General features: G+C 42.4%; 1 protein-coding gene across 3 annotated transcripts in view; it reads left to right on the top strand.

Moving 5' to 3' along the window:
• MANBA (mannosidase beta) overlaps positions 1-26,284 on the top strand; it is a 65,456-nt gene extending 39,172 nt beyond the window's left edge. For all 3 annotated transcript variants that reach the window (XM_034770744.1, XM_034770742.1, XM_034770743.1), the window contains exons 10-17: positions 3,810-3,896; positions 4,730-4,897; positions 8,687-8,905; positions 10,687-10,851; positions 11,461-11,605; positions 19,162-19,304; positions 21,425-21,682; positions 23,865-26,284. In XM_034770744.1, coding sequence (XP_034626635.1) covers positions 3,810-3,896; positions 4,730-4,897; positions 8,687-8,905; positions 10,687-10,851; positions 11,461-11,605; positions 19,162-19,304; positions 21,425-21,682; positions 23,865-24,089 — 1,410 coding nt within the window. In that variant the 3' untranslated portion in view covers positions 24,090-26,284. The remainder of the gene's footprint in view (positions 1-3,809; positions 3,897-4,729; positions 4,898-8,686; positions 8,906-10,686; positions 10,852-11,460; positions 11,606-19,161; positions 19,305-21,424; positions 21,683-23,864) is intronic.
• The last annotated feature ends 434 nt before the right edge of the window (positions 26,285-26,718 follow it).

The raw sequence follows: 26,718 nt of genomic DNA, 5'->3' as shown, positions 1-26,718 counted from the left end.
GCTTGTCTGGAAAGATGAGACCCCATAGAATCATAGAATCTCAGGAGGTCATCTAGTCCAACCCCCTGCTCAAAGCAGGACCAATTCCCAACTAAATCATCCCAGCCAGGGCTTTGTCAAGCCTGACCTTAAAAACCTCTAAGGAAGGAGATTCTACCACCTCCCTAGGTAACCCATTCCAGTGCTTCACCACCCTCCTAGTGAAAAAGTTTTTCCTAATATCCAACCTAAACCTCCCCCACTGCAACTTGAGACCATTACTCCTTGTTCTGTCATCTGGTACCACTGAGAACAGTCTAGATCCATCCTCTTTGGAACCCCCTTTCAGGTAATTGAAAGAAGCTATCAAATCCCCCCTGATTCTTCTCTTCTGCAGACTAAACAATCCCAGTTCCCTCAGCCTCTCCTCATAAGTCATGTGTTCCAGCCCCCTAATCATTTTTGTTGCCCTCCACTGGGCGCTCTCCAATTTTTCCACATCCTTCTTGTAGTGTGGGGCCCAAAACTGGACACAGTACTCCAGATGAGGCCTCACCAATGTCGAATAGAGGGGAATGATCACATCCCTCGATCTGCTAGCAATGCCCCTACTTTATACAGCCCAAAATGCTGTTAGCCTTCTTGGCAACAAGGGTACACTGTTGACTCATATCCAGTTTCTCGTCCACTATAACCCCTAGGTCCTTTTCTGCAGAACTGCTTCCTAGCCATTTGTTCCCTAGCCTGTAACAGTGAATGGAATTCTTCCGTCCTAAGTGCAGGACTCTGCACTTGTCCTTGTTGAACCTCATCAGGTTACTTTTGGCCCAATCCTCTAATTTGTCTAGGTCCCTCTGTATCCTATCCCTACCTTCTAGCGTACCTACCATTCCTCCCAGTTTAGTGTCATTTGAAAACTTGCTGAGAGTGCAGTCCATGCCATCCTCCAGATCATGAATGAAGATATTGAACAAAACCGGCCCCAGGACCGACCCTTGGAGCACTCCGTTTGAAACCGGCTGCCAGCTAGACATGGAGCCATTGATCACTACCCGTTGAGCCCGACGATCTAGCCAGCTTTCTATCCACCTGATAGTCCATTCATCCAACCCGTACTTATTTAACTTGCTGGCAAGAATACTGTGGGAGACCGTATCAAAAGCTTTGCTAAAGTCAAGGAATAACACATCTACTGCTTTCCCCTCATCCACAGACCCAGTTATCTCCTCATAGAAGGCAATTAGGTTAGTCAGGCATGACTTGCCCTGGGTGAATCCATGCTGACTGTTCCTGATCACTTTCCTCTCCTCTAAGTGCTTCAGAATTGATTCCTGGAGGACCTGCTCCATGATTTTTCCAGAGACTGAGGTGAGGCTGACTGGCCTGTAGTTCCACGGATCCTCCTCCTTCCCTTTTTTAAAGATGGGCACTACATTAGCCTTTTTCCAGTCATCTGGGACCTCCCCTGATCACCATGATTTTTCAAAGATAATGGCCAATGGCTCTGCAATCACATCCATCAACTCCTTTAGCACCCTCAGATGCAGCGCATCCAGCCCCATGGACTTGTGCTCGTCCAGTTTTTCTAAATAATCCCGAACCACTTCTTTCTCCACAGAGGGCTGGTTACCTCCTCCCCATGCTGTGCTGCCCAGTTCAGCAGTCTGGGAGCTGACCTTGTTTGTGAAGACAGAGGCAAAAAAAGCATTGAGTACATTAGCTTTTTCCACATCCTCTGTCACTAGGTTGCCTCCCTCATTCAGTAAGGGGCCCACACTTTCCTTGACCACCTTTTTGTTGCTAACATACCTGAAGAAACCCTTCTTGTTACTCTTAACATCTCTTGCTAGCTGCAGCTCCAAGTGTGATTTGGCCTTCCTGATTTCACTCCTGCATGCCTGAGCAATATTTTTATACTCCTGCCTGGTCATTTNCCATGGGGCTGGATACCTCCTCCCCATGCTGTGCTGCCCAGTTCAGCAGTCTGGGAGCTGACCTTGTTTGTGAAGACAGAGGCAAAAAAAGCATTGAGTACATTAGCTTATTCCACATCCTCTGTCACTAGGTTGCCTCCCTCATTCAGTAAGGGGCCCACACTTTCCTTGACCACCTTTTTGTTGCTAACATACCTGAAGAAACCCTTCTTGTTACTCTTAACATCTCTTGCTAGCTGCAGCTCCAAGTGTGATTTGGCCTTCCTGATTTCACTCCTGCATGCCTGAGCAATATTTTTATACTCCTGCCTGGTCATTTGTCCAATCTTCCACTTCTTGTAAGCTTCTTTTTTGCTTAAGATGCTTTTTTGTTTAAGATCAGCAAGGATTTCACTGTTAAGCCAGGCTGGTCGCCTGCCATATTTGCTATTCTTTCTACATATCGGAATGTTTTTTTCCTGCAACTTCAATAAGGATTCTTTAAAATACAGCCAGCTCTCCTGGATTCCCATGTATGGAGCAAGGCTTTTCCAGCAGTGATGTTTCTGTGACAACATTCTTCAGCATGTCTTTCCTTTAGCACCCTGAAAATGAAAATACAGGATCTATTAGGAATCTCAAAATCATGGAAACTTTAAAAGGAAAATGGGTAGAAATGGATATTGTACTCATCAGACCGAAATATGTTCAGTTTTTTTAGAACTCCTTTTTTTGAGACACTAATGAAACAGCTTATTTGGGTCAGGAGACTATGAAATTACAGGTTATTAATTCAATCAGTGTGTAATTGATATTGGTTCATTTTCATTTTTGCTGATGATCATTAAAATGATGTTAAAATACTTTAGGGAGTCTCTTATTTTTTTTTTTTAAGTTGTCATGGAGATAGCTGCAGGCTGTAAACATCAAGGAGGGAGAGAAATTGTCTCGGGTAGCCCAATAAAGGTAGAATTCAATGTATTAAAAATAAGCAAAGAAAAACTTAGTTTGAACATCAGGAAAGTATTTCTGATTATGGTATCTGTGGAGTAGATTGTCAAGGAAAAGTAGTGAGTTGAGTCAGTTGAAACTGGACTGAACAGAACATTATAAAATATATTGTATGGAATAATCTTGCACTGGTTGTGAGGGAATATAGATAGATTACGTGACGTAAAGGCTTTTCTCAACTTTTTGTCATCGACCTTAGAGGTTTCTTGCAAGATAGATCTATTTACCCAGGCTTTCTCTGAAGAGATACATTAAGTTGTGGGAGGGCCTGGGTTTTCCCCCCCTCTGATGGATGAGGGATATCATTTTTTTTCTCTCAGTGTTAAGTTAGGTTATGTGTTGCATTGGGAAGCATGCCTGGAGTGTTACAGTAGCTGTACTTTAAATCATAAAAATATTCAATAAACACATCAATGTAATGACTTTCTTCTGCTAATAGGCAATGGGGACTTGTTGCTCTACTCATGAGTGTATGCAAAACACACCGTAAAAGCCATAAGAACTCTGTTCACTAATGGACATAGTCTTCCACCTTTACTCATATTGAGTAGTATATGGCTTCCATGTATTCTTATTGAAAGCAATGGAGCTACTTGCAAACCATGAGTAAGGTGGAAGAATCTGGCTCATAATGAAGAAGAAATGGCTTAAAACACTAAAATTGAGGACATTAACTCTGGGGGTGTATGTGCACGTGAAAGTTGAGCTCATCTGGGGCGTAGCTGTTTTGGTGACACCTCTGGTATTCATGTACAGTGAGTAAGTTAAAAATTTCTACCTCGTCTGCTGTTTAAGACAAATAATTCCATCTGAACCAAAGTGCATGTGAGCTGAAAATCATTTATTGTGTAAGTGTAGAAAAATATTTGCTGACAGGTTTTGTATTTCCTTTTTCTTGATCTATAGATTTGGCAGGATTTTATGTTTGCATGTGCCCTTTACCCAACTGACCAGAACTACTTAGAATCAGTAAGAGCAGAAGTTACTCATCAGGTATGTTGTTCAATAGTGTCAAGGACCCGTATTTCCATATGCTTGTATTGACTAACTGTGTAGTTCTGTTTAGTTTCTGTTACTCATTGTCTGACATGAGTTTCTTTAAAGACTGCAGTCTATTGTGCACTCAAGTAACAAACACACATACAAGCAAGAAAATGGAATGAGGCCTGTAGAGAAGCAAGGCAGAACATGGTGGGCAGAGGTATGTCGAGGTCATCCTTGGGGTAACATGGGGTCCCCCATCCTGTCTTCCTACTCCACATCTCGCATCTACTTGTACATGTTTTAGGAGAAGAGAAGATTATATATTTTACAGGCCTAGGCCATGTATCATTTCATTATTAATTTTTTAAATTTATTTTTCTGGCCAGGCAGGAAAGTTGTTTTTTCGTGGGTTGAAAAAAGTGTTATCTTATATGCGTTGTGGAAAAGTAAAGATGAAAACACTAAATATTTTGTTCTTTTATAGTCTACCAAAAATGTGAATTTCCAGTAGTTTCAAAGATGTGCAAATTTAGGACTTGGTTCTACAAACTCATGAGTAACTTTATTCATGTGAGTATTCCCATTGATTACTCATTGTATGATTACTCATGGAGTAAAGTTACTGACATGTCTATTTTCAGCATTGGTTCCTTATTCCCATGGCTGCAATAGTACTGTATCCTTTGGAATCTTTCATATTTCTTGTCATTGAGATCACTTCAGCAGGTGGAGAAACCAGCCAGTATTGTTTAAAGTCTTTGCAACTTGCATAAACATTACAAGGTATCCTGTTAAAGGGAAGTAATTGAATTTTAATTTTGAAACCGTGATTTCTATTTCAGGTGAAGAGATTAAAATCTCACCCATGCATCATTTTATGGAGTGGAAACAATGAAAATGAGGCAGCAATTGCAGGCAACTGGTTCTCTATACCACACGATAAGATGGAAGTTTATATCCTAGACTATGTGAAACTTTATGTGAAGAACATCCAAGAAATTGTTATTGCTGTAAGTGAAATTTTCAGGGCCATAGCCCCGGCCCCCAAATTGTCTTGCAAAGGGTTTTAAACTCTGCAATTTGGGCAAAATTTCCTTGAGTTGTTTAGGGGAACAGATTTACAGAAGCTGTATGGACATGCTGACAACAATACATAAAAGCCAGGGTGAAGGCTGCTATGATGGTGTTTTACAGATTCTCATTGCAGTTTTTGCAGCTTTTCTCCTTGTTCTGGAAGTTTTAGAGCGTCGCTTGATGTCGTACATTGGTATCTGCTCGTAATGAAGTTATTTACAGAGAAATTCTGCTTAGAATGGAGTGGATTGAAAATCCCAAATTGCTGGACTTTCACTTCTTGTGGGTTATGTATAGACACAGAATCAGGGCCGGTTCTACTGTTTTTGCCGCCCCAAGCAGCACGCTGAATTGCTGCCGCAGGCGGAGTGGGCAGTCTGTGTGCCCTTAGGGCGGCATGCGCGTTTCCGTGTCGGCGGCAACTTCTGTCTTCAGCCGGAAGACAAAAGCTGCTGAATTGCCACTGTGGGCAGCTGAACATAGAAGCTGCCGCCAAATTGCCGCCGACACGGAAACACACGTGCCACCTTAACAGCACACGGACTGCCCCCGCCGTCCGCGGTGGCAATTCGGTGCACTGCTTGGGGTGGCAAAAACACACGGACTGCTCCCCCTTGCAGATTGCTGCCCCAAGCACCTGCTTGGAATGCTGGTGCCTGGCGCCGGCCCTGCACTGAATGCAAAAATGAGACTTGTCATTTGCCACCAGTGCCCACTGATGCAGCTCCACTGACTATGGTAGGAACATAAAGCAGGTTTAGAGGACATGCTGGTAAAATGGCCTGCAGCCCATGTACAGTCTTTTTGGCACCAATAGAGTTACATGTGATGCAAGACTTGCCTAAAATTCTCAGTGTGGATGCAACAGTAATGAAACTCACTCCATTTTAATCAGGTTCCACTGCAGTAATTCCAGATTAAATGCTGCATTCCAAAGGGATGATTAAATCCTACTTTACCTTTGTTTTGGCTGATCAGAGGATGAGGGAGAAGACTGATGAAAAAGAACCTGTTAGAGGGATAAGGATGAGTATAAGAATTCCTCTCTCCCAGTCTTGCTGCAGCAACTCTCAGTAGGAGATGAAGTCAAGCTGGTTTACCTATTCCCTTCTTGGAATGAAGGAATTGCCTTCCAGAGAAGTCCCCTCAACATCTGGCAGTGCCCCCTACAATTGCAGGGGTCGGAGGGAACTTGCCACCACTTGTGGTGAAGAGCTCTCTCTCTTCCTGCAATGAAACTCCACTGTTTTTTGACTTTAGAGAGAAAGTAGACTGAAAGTTGCTTCTGTGACACCGATAAAGAATAAGTTGCTCTACATGGCATTTCATTCCTGAATAGCTTTGCAGAGAGTAATGTCTGAACCACAGATGAATGCTTTGATCTCTCTAGTTAGCTAAAATATACAATATGCAGTACAGAGATATGCAAAGTGAAACTGACATTCTGCCAGTTAAAACATTTCTCTTCTACCAAGAAATATGAATTTTCTATCCTGCAGTAGCAACCCCCTTATCCCTGTTGCTTCATGGTTCACAGGCTACTTTAGAGTATGATGATGTTGAACTAAACTGGTTTTACTGGCTATGCTGAAATTACAGTAGATGCATACCACCATGAATTTACATGCATCAACCCAAGATTTTCAAAGTGTAATCTAAAAACAATATAGATGTCAGTAGTGATTGCATGCTACTGACTTTAAGGAGCTTGTATGGCCATTCTAGTCCTGGAAATTTAAGGGTACAGGAAAACCCTAAGGGGGGAAATAGGTAAAAGGGGAAGCTTTGAGAGAAACTGCTCAATAAGCGTCAAGCTACTGATAAACCAAAATGGCTGATGTGTTATACTCGACAAATTTCTGCCTTAAAGCTTAAATCTAACAAGTTTGTATTGACTACATTGCTAATATATTAACACATCTATGTTTTACAATTACTGTCAATGTTAATCTAAATTGTAAAATGGACTCAAGAATAGCATAGACCTGTTCGCCACATGACACAACAGGAAGTGTAAGCAGTTTTGCTCCTTCCTGAATCACAGCCCGGGCTCCATCGCGGATGCATTCCTGCTCCCATGGGGAGACCATGTCCTTTACATGTTTCCACCCATTCCGCTCATTCACGGAGGGAACAAGCTTCAGTGATACTGATAGCTCCAGCTTAGCCTCGCCAGCACTGGTACACATCGCTTCTGGAAATGTCTGTGGAAGCCCCAATCACCTTGCCGCTCTTCCCGGACTTATTGATCCAGGATCACGGTTGTCTCCAGCATCTGAACCTCGAGTCGCTACACCTCATGGCATGGAAGCTCCATGGCTGAACCCAATGGAGCTCTCCTGTTCGAACCTAGTCAGACAAGTCCTCCTTGCCAGTAGAAAGCCCTCCACCAGGGCTACGTACCTTGCCAAGTGGACGAGATTTTCAATCTGGTCAGCGCAACATGGTTCATCACCCATGCTCACCTCTTTACTGCTTATATTGGACTACCTTCTCCACCTCAAGCAGCAGGGGCTGTCCATGTCGTCAATAAGGATTTACTTGGCCGCTATATCGGCCTTCCATCAAGGTGCTGAGAGCTGGTCAGTCTTTGCCAACCCTATGGTCAGCCATTTCCTCAAAGGTCTCAACAGGCTATACCCGCAAGTCCGACAGGCTGTCCTGGCTTGGGACTTCAATCTGGTCCTTTCCAGACTGACGGGGCTGCCCTTTGAATCACTGGCGATATGCTCCCTGCCCATACAAGGTGGTGTTTCTGGTAGCAATAACATCAGCCAGGAGGTGTCTGAGCTCAAGGCCCTAACATCGGAGCCTCCTTACACTGTGTTTTATAAGGACAAGGTTCAGCTCAGGCCACATCCAGCTTTCCTCCCGAAGGTTGTCTCCCAATTTCACATGAACCAGGACATCTTCCTCCCAGTGTGCTATCCTGAGCCGCACTCAAGCAGTAGGGAGCAGAGGCTTCACTCATCAGATGTCCGCAGAGTGCTAACTTCTACATCAAGAGAATGAAACTGTCTGAAAGTCCATTCAACTGTTTGTGGCCATGGCAGACAGGATGAAAGGACTTCCAGTACACTGAGGAAAGTCTCCACTTTCTGTCCTGGGCTTAATAAAGTACTAGTTATGAATTAAGGGCCAGATTGTGCAGTTTTTCACACTGCTCACAGTAAGGGGCAGTGCATAGCCTCAGTGCCCCAGGGGGACAACTGGGAGGCATTGTGCCTCAAAAGAAAACAGTTCCTCTAGTGGTATCCCTATTGCACTATGAGGAGAGGAGGTAATTTGTGACACCACTCGAACGGGGTGCAGTATATTCCTCCCTCATAAATGTTTCCAGCCAGTTTTGCTGATTTCAGTACGAGGGGGCAGTGGAGCCCTGGCATAGTTTTCTCCCTGCCCACTTCTTCAGTGGGAGCATCTGGCTGGTACCTGTGGTATCTGAGGGCCTGATTCGTGTAGCGCTTACGTGGCCATGAAGGGGAGGAGGAATTATAGAAATAGAAAGCAGTAGTACATCCTGTTAGGCCTCTGATTCCAGGAATTAAAAACGATTAAACGTGAGGGAGGAGATGAATGTCAGGGCACAAAAGCAAAATATTTCCTAGGCAGTGACTCAGCAATTTGGCAAAGGCATTTTGGTTTCACTTCCCAAAGTAAGGTCTGAATATTGAAATGTTAGAACCAATCACTTTATTGTGGTGTGTTTTGTTTTGTTTACCCAGGAGGATAAGAGTCGTCCTTATATTACATCCAGTCCCACAAATGGCAAGGAGTCTGTTAAAGAAAGCTGGCTCTCCCAAAATCCTTATGACACCCATTATGGTGACACTCACTTTTATGACTATCTCAGTGACTGCTGGAACTGGACAGTGTATCCTAAAACTCGGTTTGCCTCGGAGTATGGATTTCAGTCCTGGCCCTCCTTCAGTACATTGGAAAAGGTAAGGCAAAGCTTCCGTTTTCATAGCTTTCCCCCTCCCTGTTCCCTTTTGGTCTTGACAATGAATCACTGGCCCAAGAAACTCTGGGTCTGCGACTATATTTGAAATGACACACATTCCTTATTAAGAGGAAATGTAAGGTTTAATCAGGGCCGGTGCTACCATTTAGGCAACTAGGCGGTTGCCTAGGGCGCCAAGATTTGGGGGTGCCAAAAAGCGGCTCCCCCAATTTATTTATTTATTTTTTTAACAGCAGCCACTGCGCTTGAAGGGAGAGGGAGTCTGAGCCGCCGCCGGCAGCCCAGGGGAACCCCTGGGTCAGAGCTACCGCACGGATCCCCGGGCCAGGGGATGGGGACCTGCCATGGGGGGCGGGTGCCTTAGGGCAGGGGGGGGAGCTGCCACAGGTGGGGTGCCTCAGGGTAGGGGGGAGCTGCCACGGGGGGGGGGGCTCAGAGGGGAGGGGGGGGGGGGGAGCTGCCACAGGGCTGGGGGCGTGGCGCAAGGTGGAAGTTTCACCTAGGGCGCGAAACTTCCTTGCATCGGCCCTGGGTGTAATATGAGGGGTAGAGACAGAGTGGGATGTACATCTTTCCCTTTTTAATACATTAAACTTGGTTCCTCTCACTTTAGGCAAGATAAATACCTACAGTCCTAATTTATTACCATAGGCCATTCTTGCTGTGTCAGAGTCCACCACATTGCTATAATGTATTATAATCTATCAATGTTTTTAAAATTTCTTTTCCAGTTTTAAACAATTGGTGACATCACAAACTTAACTCTTGATTAACCAACTGTTACACACAGCTTCGACCTCCATTGGATCAGAACCAAAAATATGTTGAGCATTGTTGCTTGCTGTAGTAAAAGCAAGCTGGCTAGTGGCCGATTAGTGAGCCTGTCTTTTATAATGTGTGCACTGTTGTTGTAGCTGTGTCAGTCCCAGGATATTAGAGAGACAAGGTGGGTGAGGTAATATATTTTATTGGACCAGCTTCTGTTGGTGAGAGAGACAAGCTTTCAAGCTTACACAGAGATCTTCTTCAGGACTGGGAATGTCACAGCTAAATACAAGGTGGAACAGGTTGTTTAGCATAAGTAGTTAACACACATTTTAAGGGACCATTCACGGTGAAGTGGCCTGTTAACATCCTTCCAGCCATAGGAGGGAAAGGAATGGGGAGAGGCAGTTGCAGGGCATGGGGTTGTTAGTGGGTTATAGATTGTTGTAATAAGTCCTAAATCTGGTGTCCCTAGTCAGTCCATGATTTTTAGCAAAGTTATGAATTTAAGCTTCCAGGCTCGTCTACTGACAATGACCCCCCCACCCCGCTCCGCTGGAGCCCTCTCCCTGCAGCTGTTTCCCTCGTCCCTTCCTTTCCCCTCTCCTCGGCCACTGACTCCGTGAAAGCTTTGTGGGCCAAATTCAACTGTAGGACAAATAAGTGAAGTTCCACAAAACCTCTCTACTCTCGCTTGTGTGCTGAGCCCTCTGAATTTGGCCCTCTGTTCCTTGGCCTGTCCATCTATAAAAGAATATAACACCTACTCCACCGGGTGTTGTGGGCTTCAGGACTTAAAGGTCCTTAGATGAAAGGCACTATAGAAATGTAAAGTATTATTTTAAATACTCTAGGTGATGGCAAGGGGCTGAAATGGATATTATTTACCTTCTTGCCATTCAGCAATTGCTAAGTACCTGGTCCCAAAGATCAAGAGCAAGAATGTTTTCCCATTTCTTTATGATCTGTTTTCAACCTTTTCTGTGTTTTCCAAAGGTCTCCTCTACAGAGGACTGGTCTTATACAAGCAATTTCTCCCTCCATCGACAGCACCATGCAGCTGGTAACGACCAAATGCTTTATCAGGCTGGACTTCACTTCAAGCTGCCCCAGAATACAGATTCCCTAAAACTGTTCAAAGACACAATTTACCTCACTCAGGTAACCGTCTGTCACAATCTGGTGGCAGATACTTCTATCTAATACAGCCATCGTTGTTATTAGCAGCTAGAGGGCCTAGTCTGGGTCAATATGTTAGGCGCTGAAGAGACATGGAATAATGAGATAGTCCTTGCCCTGAAGAATTTACAATATAATTTAATATGGGTAAGTTTTGTGTGTCCCTGACCCTTTGCAGGGGCACGAAAAGCCTCTCCAATTTCCCCTCCGCCCACACCAGGACTAGTGATCATCTCAGGGGATACTTCTTTCATGCAGCACAAATCACTCCAGAGAAAATGGGAGAGGCAGGAAGAAGTTGGGCCTTGACCCTCTATACTGACCCACAGAGCAGGTCACTGATTGCAGCAGACTAGGGAAAGATTGTACCTCCTCGACACACACCTTGCTGAGATCCCCTTGGAACAGCACTACTCCTGTACTGTCTCTGGGTCAGAGTTGTGCCTTTCAGGTACAATCTAGCTCAGAGAGAGCATGTAAAGTCTTATCTGTCTGTCTTTCGCTGACACATGCAAACACACACACACAATGTTTTGACAGTAGTTAACCAAATTAAAAATAATATTCTTTTTAATATATTTCCTGAACAAGGTTATGCAAGCCCAGTGTATAAAGGCAGAAACAGAGTTCTATCGGCGTAGTCGAAGTGAGATAATCAATGGAGAGGGACATACAATGGGATCACTCTACTGGCAGCTTAATGATATCTGGCAGGCCCCTTCATGGGCTTCTCTAGGTAAGTCTTCCAGTTGCCATCAGTGAAACCGCTAATTGTGCTTTTTAAATTTATTTTTATTATCCATAACTTTTTTCGTCAGAAATACCAGTTCAAGAAATAAGGCTCACTATTATTGCCTGGATAACTTTACAAGAACCAAACATATTTCTAACCATCTACTATACATCTCAGCAAACTGGTTTATAGGATAAGCCTGATACTAAAACTGAGCAGGGATGCAAAGCTGTTAGTCTTGGTATGTCATCCTCCTCAAAAACAAACAAAATAAAGAGGAAAACAAATCTTTTAGTGTATCCACTCGTTAGTGTTTGTTTCAGAGTACAGTAACCACCAATGGTAAATGTAGATCCAGGAACCTTTATAACACAAGGCAAAGATACCCTATAATTCTTTCAGTGATGCAGGCCCTAGTTTAACTTTTTATGTATTTTAAGTTAAGCAATATTAATGTCTTTTGAGTAGAAGACAATATTTAAAACAAACAAGCATAACTGCTATGGAGTGGTAGCTGCACTGTAGTTAAGGTTGAAGCTAGTTCCTCATTATAAACCTAACTTTTCAACATCCTCCTAGCTTCCCCAGAAAGAAATTGATCTTCCTTAAAGCTTACATGACACATCTCATCCAGGATAGTTTTTCTGAGGAGTGTGGTTAAATTCAAAGATTTTTTTTTTTTTTTTTAATTTTTCCGTCTTCAGAGTGGCAAAGCCTAGAAACTCCAAACTAGTTTAAGTATCAGAGGGGTAGCTGTGTTAGTCTGTATCCACACAAAAAACGAGGAATCCAGTGACTCCTCTGAAGTGGGTTTTTTTTAACCCATGAAAGCTTATGACCAAATAAATCTGTTAGACTTTAAGGTGCCACCGGACTTCTCATTGTTTTTGTGCAAACTAGTTTTGTTTGTTTGTTTTGGTGTTGCTGCAGAGAAGTGCCTTTTAGTATTGTGGGAAAAGTTAGAAAGGCCTAAAGAGTTGTTTTTAATGGATATGGAAAGCAATATTTTTAGGGAAACATACCAATAAGTGTGGGTTAGCTATAATTACATAAATGTGTAAAAAAACATATATTCATTCAATAACCTGAAAGATTATGATGTTTTTTCTTAGTAATAAAAACACCTAATTTCTCAGTCAATGTGTGTGGAACTTTGCAATATGTTAAGACACGCTAGAACTAAATTAGTTGAAGAATCTTTAGTTCTAATTAAATAGCATATAATGTCATCTGTATATACCCAACAATGTGTTTTATTTCACAGCATAACATTGGGCCTATTTTAGGTTGAGTGCAGATGTGTAACTTGCTTGGGTAATAAATAGTAAGTGAAGGAGAACTGCATGCTCTGAGTGAAGTGGCTGCATTCCATAACTGCTCATATCTAGGTGAGCATATTTTGAGGTTTAGGGGTTTTTTAAGGTAGAAGGACTGTTCTGTGGAAATATATAATACATGTACCTAGTTGTTATATGATGCTTATCTTTACATTTCAAAGCATTTTACAAAAGAGGGCAGTATCATTATCCCCATTTTTCAGATAGGAAAACTAGAGGTAAAGTGACTTGCCCAAGGTCATCCAGCAGGCTAGTGGTAGAGCTGGGAATTGAACTCAGGTCTGCTGAATCCCAGTCTAGTGCCCTATCTATGATTTCAACCTCAATTATTTCTTAATTATTGTTGTTATTATTGTTTAGTTTACTGATATATGCAGCAGAGAAGAAGTTCATAGTTAAACATTGGAATATGGTCAGTTTATGAAAAGGAGGTAAATATAGTTTTTTCTACACCTGCCCCTGGGTCCACCTGCCAATTTTTGTGGTTTTACAGTGACATCTTCTTACTTCCTAAAGTTTTTCTCTTCCCTTTTCTTGTGTGGAAGACTTCCACCTCAAAAACCAGAGGAAACAAACAAGTGAAACTGTCTTTAAACAACATGCTGCTTTATCTTGGCCTCATGACCAGCCTTAACACTGAGCTTCCTGGACTTCATGAATTTATGCTGTAGAAACATAATGTTTGTTTATCTGGATTTTACTATAATTGACAAATTCTTACAAAATAAGTACCTTAAAAAGGAGGAGAAAAAAAACTTAGTAATATGTCTCAATGTACAGATAGATGCATTGACAGATGATCTGATGTGATGAACATAAGCATGATTTTTTTTTTAAGTACAGAACCACTAACGTCATCAAAGCAAATGTCAGAAATAGTTAAATTAGTCATAGTCTAGTTAATGTCAATTTTCAGAAAGGAAGCTCAGCAGAGATACAGCTGTCCCTTTGTTTCATTTTATTCTGTCAGTGGATTGAGGAAAAATTTAATTTTCATTTAATTAGGCAATGCGGTAGAGGGAGTTTTGAAATGCAAATGTTGGAATTATTCAAAACCTCAAATAAATTAGTTTTCTTTGCACTTCAAAAGCACACTTCTGCATCTCTTTAGGTTGCACCCGGCATCGTTGATGAATACTTCCTTTATTTAGATTTGTTCTTTTATAAATGGAGTGCCCTGGAGGGGTTTACATCATTTCCCATATGAAGTGGAAGTGTGTTCCTTCTTGAAACGGGGAGAGAATTGAGAATTAAATATTTGTTTATATATTAAAAACATTTACCTGGAAAATAAGAAAACACAGTGAAGCCGTCTTGTCTGCATGTGAGTCTCTGCCTCCCTTCAGAAGTCAATGTATTTCCAATCCTCAGTGACTGGATTTTGAATGTTTGATTATGGTTTTGGAGCCACTTGTGCTGCATTGATTGCTTTAGCATCTGTGTGGTGTGTTTTCAGTGACGAATGCTAAGCTGTAGCTGGAATTTCACCACCTTCCTGTACAGCTGTCACCTTGAGCAGGGCCGGCTCCAGCATTTCTGCCGCCCCAAGCAAAAAGAAAAAAGCCGCGATCGGCGGCGGCAGTTCAGCGGCAGGTCCTTCGCTCCTAGAGGGAGTGCGGGACCTACCGTCCCTCTCCGTTGGCCGCCCCAAGCACCTGCTTGTTAAGCTGGTGCCTGGAGCCGGCCCTGACCTTGAGGTATCTGATTCAGTTATCAGGAGTTTCACAGATTGCTGAGTTTTATTGGTTAGAAGTTTGGGTCCAATACTTACAGTGTCTAGTGAGCTGAAACCACGAGCTTAAAAAAAAAATAGATTTAAATTTATGAGATTGGATGTGAGGAAAGAACTTAGCAGCATGTTTTTCAGGTTGTGTTTAATGGCGTTGAGCAATTAATTTAGAATCCATTACAGTGAAGAAAGCTATTTGCTCTTATTCTAGCTGTTAGATGAAAAGGCTTCAGGGAACAGTGAAAGATCTGGGCAGAGTTGTCTTATTCCAGAGTGAGTCGTCACCTCTTGTTCTGAACGTTGATGTTGTGATATAAAGTACAGTCCCTGTTGTGTGTGTCATAATTTGGAAGAGAATTGGGAACTCAGATTTAATCAACAGTTCATTTGAACACAGAAAGCTAGTCCCAGGTTTGTTTTAAACAGCTTTTGCCCCATGTCATCCGTGCCTACAACAGGAATGGTTAAAGCCAGAAATTTTCACACTGGCTGCTCCCTCCCAAGATTTCTCATGCCATTTTTACATCAAAACATCTGTCTCCTGATTAAGTTAATCTAGACAGTCAGGCTTAAACACTTGAGCTGTCTGCTTTGCAGCCAGCATGAAGAGGGCTCATCTCTCAATTCTACCAAAAGTCACTTTCATAAGTTGCAGCAGTCATAGTAATGGCTCCAAATATTCTGTGATTCTCTGCTGCAGAATTAAGTGTACAATCCATCCTTTGCTGTGGAACTGTGCTCCAACATGTAAGCTCTTGTCTTGTATTATTTAAAAAACATTTATTTGGCCTTTGGTTTCAGGGAAAAACAACACTTTAATATACGGAGAAGGTGTATCTGATGTATTGGTGTCTGCTTGGGTCTGCAGAGAGCCTGAAACAGTAGCTGGGGAGGAGTGAACTTCTCCCATTAATGTCAATGAGATGTGAAAGCCAACGATGAGTTTAAATGTCAGCATTGTTAACAAGTTCATTTCTGATCAGATTTGCAGAAACATCCAGTTAATGGGTTTTATCCCCCAATTGTGAGCCATCTTGCACTTTCCACACCACTGTATACACACCACCCGGATGTCAAAACCACCAGCTTTCCCCCAGATGATTTCTGTGAAGCAGTTGTGTTATCAATTCACAAATCTGTGGCATGTTGAAAAGTGAAAACATGGGCTTAGCATAAAATAAATTGAATTTAATATCGGGGGATGCTCTTCGATATGCTTCATTTTCATATTTTAATCCAATAAAAGCCTACGTTTTCAGAATGTAAATGAAGCTGCTACAGAATTTCCAATCTGTTAAATTAGCATGCCATGGAAATCATGGGCCTTGCCACAGAGATTAGTCCGAGCCTGCAGCAGACTCTGCTCGAAACCTGTGGCTAAAGGCACCTGTTGCAGAGACTGCCAAAAATCCCTGAGATTCTCATGGCAGTCTTGAAGGCTTGAGAACTCCACTGCCTCCTTCCACTCAAAAGCCTGAGGGTAGGCAGGAATACCCTTTTCCCAGACAATGCCAATGTATTTTTCTTTGCTGTCTATAAATCTAGACTTCCATTTTAGAGACAAAAAGCTGCCACACGTTTTTCTTTGTTTTGGGCAAGCTACTCCCAGTCCAAGCCTCCACTTTCTCTTGTTCATTCAGGTTTTCTGAAGGCCCAGAAGATGCATGTGTGATTTAAATCAAACCAACCACAGAGTTATCCCCATCTCTGAATTTTGCCAAGGCTTCCTGTCTCCTGTGTGTTGTCTGCCATTTAGACTGTAAACTGCTCAAAACCGGAATTATCTTTGTGTACTATACAGCACCAACACACTGTCTGAGCTAAACAACTTATAATAAAGTTACGACGACTTGTATGTTTGAAGAAGCTCTATGAAATGTCTGGTACTGAATAGCGACTAGGCTCAGCAACCCTCCAGAAACCCTTTTCAGATTTCACCCCGTCTTGCAAATCAACAGCATTATGGTAAAACTGGAGTTCTTCCCTGTGCTGTCAACCTGCATTGGCCATGCTTTGGTGTCATAACTTAGAAACCAAAGTTGTAAGTACTTCTAAACAAGCAGCAAAGCAAAGCAGAAGCTTTTGGTTATTGCAGATATCTTCCAACATCATGAGCTATGTTCGTATTCTATAAGATGAAAAGCCACAAACCAAAATTGGACAGAGTATAATTTTCTTTCATCGTAACGTTATGGAGACAAGTTGATGCCTCTTTTTTAGTGATATGCCAGTGGCTAGGATATATGGCTGAGCAAGGACGGAGTTAAAATGTTAACATTAAAATATTGACCTAGATGGGAAAGGAGTAGGGAGAAGATGGACATCGACACAAAGATCCATATTTTCAGAATGCTACACAATGAGTGTTCTTACAAGACCTGGGAAAACTCCACTGTGGCTGGCTCATCCACCATGCTGAGCTTTATACTAGGGTTTTGGTGGTATTTGTGAGGAGACGACATTTGATGGTTTCTCTAATTTGTGAATGGCTGAATTTTTGATAGCATAATAAGTAATAAAGTACAGCTCCCCCTAAACATACAGTATGTGCAAGTATTTTATTTAAAAAAACCCAAGTAATAGAGAGAGCTTGTACAGATGGGCCTAATTTTGAGTCTGCTTGGATTAATGAGTTTGAAAGTCTGACTCAGGCTTACAGGTTTATGTTTTGCTTAGGAGGAGTTGCAAAAACTGCCCAAGAGAATGGGAAGAGGGAGATTCTGATGAAAAATGAAATACGGTAACTCCTCACTTAACGTCCTCCCGCTTAACGTTGTTTCGAAGTTACGTCACTGCTCCATTAGGGAACATTCTCATTTAAAGTTGTGCAATGCTCCCTTATAACGTCGTTTGGCTGACTTTGCAAGGGAGCATTGCACAAGTTCCTCTTCTCTGCCTCCTCCCCCTCCCTTCCTCTCTCCCTCCCTCCCATTGCTTCCCCCGCTGCCAATCAGCTGTTTGGTGGCACTTAGGACTTTCTGGGAGGGAGAGAGCGAGCAGGGAAGCTGCTCCCCCGGCCCTGGCAGGCAGAGCCACCCGGAACGCAGGGGCTTTAGGGGCTGCAGGGCCCTGGGCTAAGGGGGCCCCGGGGCCCTGGCCTGCAGCTCTAAAGCCCCTTTCGGAATATGGCCCTGCAAGCACAGGCCGGAGGACTCAAGAGGAGCAGGAGCAGCCGGAGAGAAGTGGCGCTTTCCCCTTCAAAGCCGGCTTGGGGGGAAGCTCCCAGAATCGTAGCCATGGGGGCGGTGCCACGGTGCGCAGAGCCACCTACACACCCCCTGCACCAAACAAGAACTGCCCCAGGTAAGTGCTCTGCCCTTCTTGCCTGCCCCAGCCCTGAGCCTCCTCCCGCACCCCCACCCTGAGCACCCTCCTGCACCCTAACTCCCTCCCAGACCCTGCACCCTCAGCCCTGAGCCCCTGGGGTAAGCCGGGGCACCTCCCCACCACCGTACGTACAGTACTGTACAGTATATAGTGCCGTTTGTCTGCCCCCCAAAAAATTTCCTTGGAACCTAGTCCCCTGCATTTACATTAAAGCTTACGGGAAAACTGGATTCACTTAACATCATTTCACTTAGTTGCATTTTTCAGGAACATAACTACAACGTTAAGTGAAGAGATACTGTAGCATAGGCCAGATTAATCTCTCATTAACAGTGGTGTAAATCTGTAGTAACCCTACTAAAGCCAATGGGTTACTCTGGATTTGCAACAGCATAACTGACAGCAGATTTTTTTCTAGCTGTACATGCTATATACACGGTACACACGTGTGCTAGTCCTTTGTAGTGGTGATTCTTCTAACCCTATATATAGCATGTATGCCTTTTCTTTTAATTGAATTACCCTGAGAGGAATGTTTGTAGAACTCAGACTGGTATTGTGAACTTCAAAATGAATCCGAGAGATTTGTAAACCCAGAACACCACAAGATTTTTCTCAAAACCTTTTATATCACACATGGCCCAGTTTATTATTGATTGATTTTTTTTTCTGGGTTATTTTGCTATTCTGGTAAATTTCGTGGGGAGGGTTTGAGCAGCACGTCACTTCCAGTTATTACTACTGTCAACCTATGTAAAACCATTGAATTCTTGGTCACCACACAATAGGCCAGATTGTCCTGGGTCCTTGTGTGAGTATATAGAAAGGGGAGAGAGTGGGCATCAAGTGCCTGCTGTCGTTCTGTGTTTGCCCTACACAAGATCCAGGGACCGTTGCAATTACTGTGCTTGAGGGAGTGCAGCAGCTGCTTCCTCTCTGCGCCCCTAAGGTTGCAGATCCTCCCCCAAAGGGAGCAAGAAAAGGTGTGGAGAAGCCAGGACCATAGCTCCTACCTTCCTCTCCCCCAGACCCTGGTGTGGGCCAGGCCTACCAGAAACGGGGAGAGGAAGTGCAGTATTATAACCAATCACTGGGGCGGGATCATGCCCTGCATGATCACAGCCAATCTTAGACTGTGTCTGAATCATGCTTTCTTTAATACTCAGAGTATGGGGGCAAGTGGAAAATGCTCCATTACTTTGCCCAGCATTTCTTTGCCCCACTGTTGCCTGTGGGATATGAAGATGACGGCGTGCTGTACATCTACGGAGTGTCGGATCTTCATTCAGACTGTGAGCTGACGCTCCAAGTAAGTGCCGCCTTTTGTCTGTCAAAAGATCACCTCCTGCTAGGGAAAAGAATAGAAAAATATAAGTAAACGCTTGGTTATGGAACAGCGATCCAGTAAGTCCATGTCCAGCCCTATCAGCCCTCCCCTGCACCAGTCCTTCAGCTTCTATGAGAGCCTATTTGGAATGTCATTGTGGGCCAGACTGATTCCTGGTGTAAATGGGTGCAATTAATCCTCTTTTGTCTTGTTTTTTAGACTGAGAGTTCTTTGGGGGCAGAGATTACCACTAACTATATCTCTGTACAGTGCTTAGCGCAGTTGGGCTCTAACCTGTAGGTGCTACCGCAGTGTACCTGGGATCATAGAATTATAGAAACATAGGGCTGGAAGGAACCTTGAGTCTTAAATTTTAAACGGTAAAGAAATAATAATAGCCCCACTAAAAACATGGTCCAGATGTAAAAGGCGATTAAGTTTAAATACAAAACAAATTTAAAAATTTCATCTTGTAACTCAACAGATTCAGGCCCTGGGTGCATTGTTGTTGTTTATTTTATTTTGTATTATTTATTATTACTGTTAGCCTTCCTGAACCACTACAGCTCTGAGAAAATACACTGGATTATTTTGTGGCTTGTAAAGCATCAACAGAACTGGTAACTAAGTTTCAATTACAGGCCTCCCGTGCAACCCTATTATCTTAAAATTATGCCCCAAGCTACATCTGAATGATCCCACAGAAAGTTGTAGGATTATGCACATGTATATAAGGGCAATATTATGCATGGGCCAGAAAGAACCCTGTTTGACTTTCAGATTCCATGGTTGGTTGGTTTATTATTATTTATTATTTGTATGACAGTAGCACCTGCAGGCCCCAATGAGATCAGGGCCCCATTGTATTGAGTACTGTACAAAAATACATTGCAAAAGACAGTTCCTGAATTGAAACATCTACAGCATAAATAGACAAGACAGACAAAGGGTGAGAAAGTAAGCAGGCACAGAATGGAGAGGTGATTTGTCCCAGGTCAAACAGCAGGTCAGTGGCAAGCTGGGAATAGAATTTGAGTCTCCCGATTCTCAGTCGACTGCCCTGTCCCCAAGATCTTGCAGACTCTTTCAGTTTACAAGAGTGGCAGTTTAAAAATAAACAAATGACAAGAAAAAACTCTTGTAAGCTGCAAAAAAATAATCAACATGAAAAACACAGTGCCATTTTTGCAAAGCCGCTTTTCAAAGCTGCACTTTGTGGAGTTGCTTATCTCTGGGCTGAGTTTAAGCCTGTCTGTAATTCCAAAGCTCTGGTGAAGTTAGAGAGGCATGTGTCTAGTATTCATTTCTAATGTCGATTTTTGATTAGCAGTTCAAGAAAATTTTAAACTTGTGAAAAAGAGCGATTAGGAGGAGCTTTAGGATCTATTTCCGGCTGCTGGCACCTCTTATGGTCGAGTGCCCCTTCATGCATTGTATGGTGTTAGGATTCTTTCACATCTGCTCTTTTGCAGTTACCGCATGCTAAAAGTAAGCCAAATGGATCACAGTTTTTGTATAGGAAGCCATTCCTATTGATACACTTTCCCAGAGGATCTCATTTGTATTTCATTGTGTTAACACAGTTCCAGGGATTCCCCTTAAAATCATTGCTTGTCATTTTTGTTGATCAAATATATTAAAATTCTCTGTATGAAAGCTCTAGGCACCTTGGCATGTCTCAGGTAATACAGGTCAACTTTAAATAAGCACAACCAGCAATTTCCTGAACCAGAAAAGGGCGGGGAGGCAATAAACCCTTACCCCAACAACTCCAGTCCCTACACACCTCAATCCAGCCACCCCTGGCATCAGCTAGAGAAGAGCTTTGCAGCATGTCATAAAGATCAACATGTTCAGGCTATTTGAGACAGAATTGTTGCCTAGTTTAAATAATAAAATGGGTAATATTTATATTTGTTATTATTTTAATCTTTGTGTTGTCTCTTCTTGTCTGGTGTAGAAATCATGTTGAGGCTACGTGCCATGTACTTCCAGGAAAATGTCTCATTCGATGAGTAACTGGAAAATCTGGGATGTGGGAATATTTTTGTAGAGGTATTGTTTTCTCTGTTAACAGTTTGACCCCTTAATGTCTCTCACAGGTCACTTTGCACCGGTGGAGTTCGATGGAGCCAGTGTGTACCCTTGCTAAAGAGAGTGTGATCCTTAAGGCAGGGAGTGCTGCCCCAATTTACAAGGAGCCCATAAATGACCTGTTGAAAAGATGTGGGAATTGTACCAGGCAAAGCTGTGTCGTCACCTTTTACCTTATGGGAAAAGGCGAGCTCCGTAGTCCTGGCAACTATCACTTCCTAGCTTCGCTGAAGGACGCGGTAGGATTGGAGAAAGCACAGCTCAGTGTAAGCACCAGCCATCCTGAGTTACTTTCTTTAGTCCTGCCAAGCTTGTCTGCTGTGGGGGGTTGGGGGTGGTGTCTATAATGTGATGTCTTTTGCTGTTCAGTCATTTGGCAGTAGCTTTTCTGAAGCTCTGCAAAGGAGTTCAAAGTGAGTTTTTCTTTTTCTTCTTCACTAGGTGTTTCTGAAAAAACGTCTAAACATCACTGTTCTCCCCCCCCCCCCTTTTATATGAAGGCTGCATTTCAGTCGATTGGAGTACAACCCACTTCTTTGATGCAGCGTCTCCTTCATCTCTTTTTTTTGTCCCCAGTTAACAAATGGCACTGTGACAGGCATTCCAACTTGTGATTAGTATCAGTTTCCAGTGTTAACTGCTGGTAATACGGTAAATGCCGCACAACATACCAGTTATTGGTAATAGTATTACAATGGAATTGCCTCTGCTGTCCCAGGGATGCTGTGGCATGACTGACATGCAACTTTGTATGGTTATTTCCGCATTATGCAAAATTCTGCACTCCAGCTGAGGAGTTCTGATTTGCATAATGGGTTTACAGTTACTTCCCAATATCTGTACAACATTTCAGTCCTTGTGTCAGCATGAAAAGCAACATAAGTGATAAGTACAATTATTTACTTTATTGGCTATTGCCCTCAGGTGTGCCTGCTGCCTTAGATTCTCAGACTCCCTTCCTACCCTGTTACCCTGACTGCTGTTGCTGCTGCTCTCCAAGCCTCCTTACTTGAAAACTCTTCCTCCATAGCCACTGAAAAGACACTCTAAAAATGGCGGGGTGGGTTTACACTGTGTTGTCTCTGTGATTCCAGATCAGATTTGTTCTGTTTCTCCTGTCACATCACTCTTACGCCAGCGTAACTCCATTACACCAACGTACATAGGAAAAGAATTGGCCTATTTTCTTGTTTGTTTTTTTTCCACACAGGACTACAGACTCAATCTGGAATCTGAAAAGATAGATTCTTTCTAGCTGGCATCGCCAATAATAAAAGCTCTGCAGTTAGAATTTAGTTTATGATTCTCTTGTTTATGCAAATTCTGCTCATTCTCCCATAGCTGTGTTGGCTTTCCAGTGCTAGCAGGAGAAAAACATAACAACATTAATTTTGTCAGTAAAGTGAGCAAATATGATTTAAAGTATATGTACACAGAATATCTGTTGAGTAGAAGGGTGGCTTTTTTCTGATCATAATCTCGTTTTTAAATATCTTTGTTAACACAAATGCTACTTTTTGTATCTTTGTTCTGGCACAGGTTTCACTGCAAAAGCTTATTTAAAATATACTGCAAATCTAACTGTGAAAACAGAAAAATCCAGAACATGTGGTTTCTCTTACAAACTAAAAAAAAAAAAAAAGCAGTTTTTGGTAATAAAATTTATTTAGTACATACTTAATACGTAACTTGCTGATTTTTAATATACTATTAATGTTCAGAAGAGAAATGTCTGTAAAAGAAAAATGTTGAGTGAAAACGTATTCTAGTTGTGGTTTTAGACTGTGCGGAGTGCTATTACTGAAAACTTTACAGTAAAATGTTAAACATATTTCTGAGATCTCTCAGCATACCTAATGTATCAGTTCTAAACATAGTTTAAAGACCCTCCTTTCTTACACTAGCAGTAGGTGACCTGCTACATTGCCCTGATTTACTCATCTTTTACTTCCACGGATTTTTATTACTGATATAGCAAGAAGGAACAACAACCTTAATATTTGAATGTATTGGTTATGAGAAAAATGTGTTGCCACTGGCACAAATCTGTCTAGCACCTTGTGACTATGATAGGATTGCACTGGGTGTAAGTCAGTATAGAATTTATCCCATTATTTTTAGAGGAACTGTCCTTATGGAAAGTAAATAGTGATACCATTCCATAGAATTTTTAAATCAGCCTATAGTATTCTGTAGCCAGGCCATAAATCTCTGTTAAGTTCTGTAGGTTTTTGGGATGCTTTGTATAGAATCTTATCGGCTTTATCCCTATTAAATTATATAGAACATTCCATAAAGGAGGTGTAGAGGAGAAAAATAATTTTAACAAATGCATTTTCAAAATACCTTCTGTTATACTGGCCTACAACTTTTACACTGATTGGTGCAGTTGTTTTTACTAAACAAACTTCTGCAATAATCCTAATTTTATTTTTCTTCCTCTTTCAGGCCACTATTTCTCAGCAAGGTGACCTGTATGCTTTTGTTCTGCAGACCACAGCAATCACTCCTTTTGTTTGGCTGGATGTAGGGAATATACCTGGGAGGTTTAATGACAACGGCTTTCTCATGACTGAGAAAAGAAAAGTTGTGGTGTTTTATCCGTGGGAGCCCATCAGCATCGAGGAACTCAAAAAATCACTCAGCTTGACTTCACTGATGGACATTTACTGAGGAAATCTCATGTCCTTTATAGGAAATGTTTCCTGTAGTGGTAGCAGAATAGAAACTGGAAATCTTCAAAGGAGTATAACTAGGACTCCGTGTTTGTCACAGAGGTCGCGGAAGTCACAGATTCAATGACTTTCTGCGACCTCCATAACTTGTGCGGTGGCCAGTGTGGCTGACCTCAGGGCTGCCCAAGCAGTGACACACTCCCCCTGCCCCAAGATTTAGTCAGGGGTATAGTAAAAGTCATGGACAGGTGACAGACATGAATTTTTGTTTATTGCCCATGACCTGTCCATGACTTTTATTAAAAATACCCATGCCTAAATCTTAGCCCTAAGTATAACTAAAGATTAAGAGATATAGCAGATAAACTGACCACAGAATGTGTAGCTCACGCTGTCATTTGTACATTCCTATCTCTTGGTTTAATGAAAAGATGTCAACAGCAAAATTTACATATATATCAGATGTTGAGGGTGAGGCTACTTTCTCAGGTAACTGAAAATCTATATACCAAGGGATTCTCATGCAGCATGGTAACCAGGAAGTGAAGCAAGTAGGATCTGTGATAGTTTTAGAGCCCTGAATATCTCTCTAGCTTTAATTTTTCACAACTGTGTTTGTATCCTCTGGATCTCAGGAGGGGGGGATACATTTCAAATTGATGTCTTGTGGGTTCGTCACAAGCCCCAGATAAGAACCAGCACAACCCTGCTGCGCTGGGAGCAGACCAGGGACCAGACAGTCACTCAAGAGTCCCAATCAGTCCCTGGTTCTCCTTTGATCTAATGGAGAAGTCACCTGTGTGATCCCTTTTTTTAGTGCAGACCACTACCTGTCCCCTACCGGTACACCTGTGCCAGACAGTGTCTCTCTACCGATACACCTGTGCCTGACCCCGGGGAGGCCACCTTTCCTCTCCGTGCTGCGACCTACAGCATGGAAGTGAGGGAGAAGAGGCGATTGTTGACAAAGGCACAAAAAATATAAAATGAGGAGGAGATGAGGCTGTGACAGCAACTGAACAGAATATTTTTTTTATTATGACAGAATTTGTCATTTGAAAAATTTCAGCTAGTTCTAGTACCCTTGGCACTAGCAAAGCACCCCTTCATCTCCCCAAGGAATCTAAATATGGTTTTATGTGAAGTTCCTGAGGTTTTTCACTATTCGGTTCTTCATGCACAATTTTGTACCTTTACCCTGCCCCACTCAAACACGCCCCACAAGTTCAGAATGCAGCACTGCAGCGCCCTCTGGTGTTTATCATAGACTTGAAAGAACACCCCCGCCTGACTCCAGAACGTCACACGAGTGAGCAATGCACTTTGCTGCAGAGTGCTGAGTTAACAAGGGCACTTAAACTTCCTGAGAAGTCTTTTAAATCAAAGGAGTCTTTTGTGAAGAGTTGGAATGAAGAGAGGATCTTTGCTGTGCTCTGTGAATCTGGAGGGCTTTTGTTTTGTGGTGTGTATTTTACAAAAGAGCCTGTTGTATGTTCCTACAGTGTTCAAGGGAAACAAGTAATATTGCAAATTGAAATCATCTGAAGAGCATATTTTAGTGTTTTAAAATGTTTAAAATAATCCTTCTAATTAATATTGTTTTCAGTCCGGACCTGTACTTCATTTAAAAGTAAATGTCATTTGGTTAAGCATGCATTAAGCGTACAGCTCACTACAGTCTTTATTTAAATGTCACTTTTTTTTAACCTATTGCCTATCTTATGTTACACATTTGGCTATTGATCAACTCTGGAAAATAATCCGGGGGAAAAAGCAGCCTTTAACAAACTAGTCTGAGGAGTCATTGTTCCATGAAAAGCAGAGATTTTCAGCAGCTATAGATGGGAACAGTGACATCAGCACTATTTAAAAAAAAACATGACAGCAGCACCTTAAATCTGTTTGAAATTGTCAGGTGATTTTCAACTATTTTTCCATCCCTAAAATTGTTTTACGTAGAAGAAAAAACACCCCCACATTGTCTGCAGCAGCATTCAGGTTTAGAAATGCTAAAATAACATGCTACAGTTGCCTGTTGCTAGAACACCTACTTTGGCCGAGTTAGTATTTTCTGTTCATCATGTTGCAATAGTTATAGTGCCGGGTTTTGATTACACTCTAGTTAAATCCAAAATGTAACACTTTGCCCAGAAAGAGCTCCTAATATATTTTAATAAAATAATATACATGGTGCCAGAGGTTTCCGCCATTGTTTCTTATATGACTGTAAAATACACAGTGTAATATGCACAAGAATGCCCAAACTTTTTACATTTTAATTGAGAGTGCCTTGCTAAATGTTTGTCTTACAAACCCAGTATGGAGTAGAGTGGAGACAGTGCCCAGATGATAACAGAATCACTGATCAAAAGGACGTTTTCAGCCACTATGAACTAAGGCAGTGGTTTCAAGCTGCAGGTCGTGACCCAGTACTGGGTCATGGAGTGTAAGGCGCTGGGTCACAGAGGTTCTGGTCAGCACCACTGACCGAGCCGTTAAAAGTCCCATCAATGGTGCTGGCCAGCTAAGGCAGGCTAGTCCTTACCTGTTCTGAAACCGCGCTGCGCCCTGGAAGCAGCCAGCAGCATGTCCGGCTCCTAGGCAGGGGGGCCACAGGGCTCCGTGCG

The sequence above is a fragment of the Trachemys scripta genome, chromosome 5 (genome assembly GCF_013100865.1).
Source record: "Trachemys scripta elegans isolate TJP31775 chromosome 5, CAS_Tse_1.0, whole genome shotgun sequence".
Classification (NCBI taxonomy): Eukaryota; Metazoa; Chordata; order Testudines; family Emydidae; genus Trachemys; species Trachemys scripta.
The sequence above is the reverse complement of the archived record's forward strand: the minus strand, read 5'-3'. Positions and strand labels throughout refer to the sequence as shown.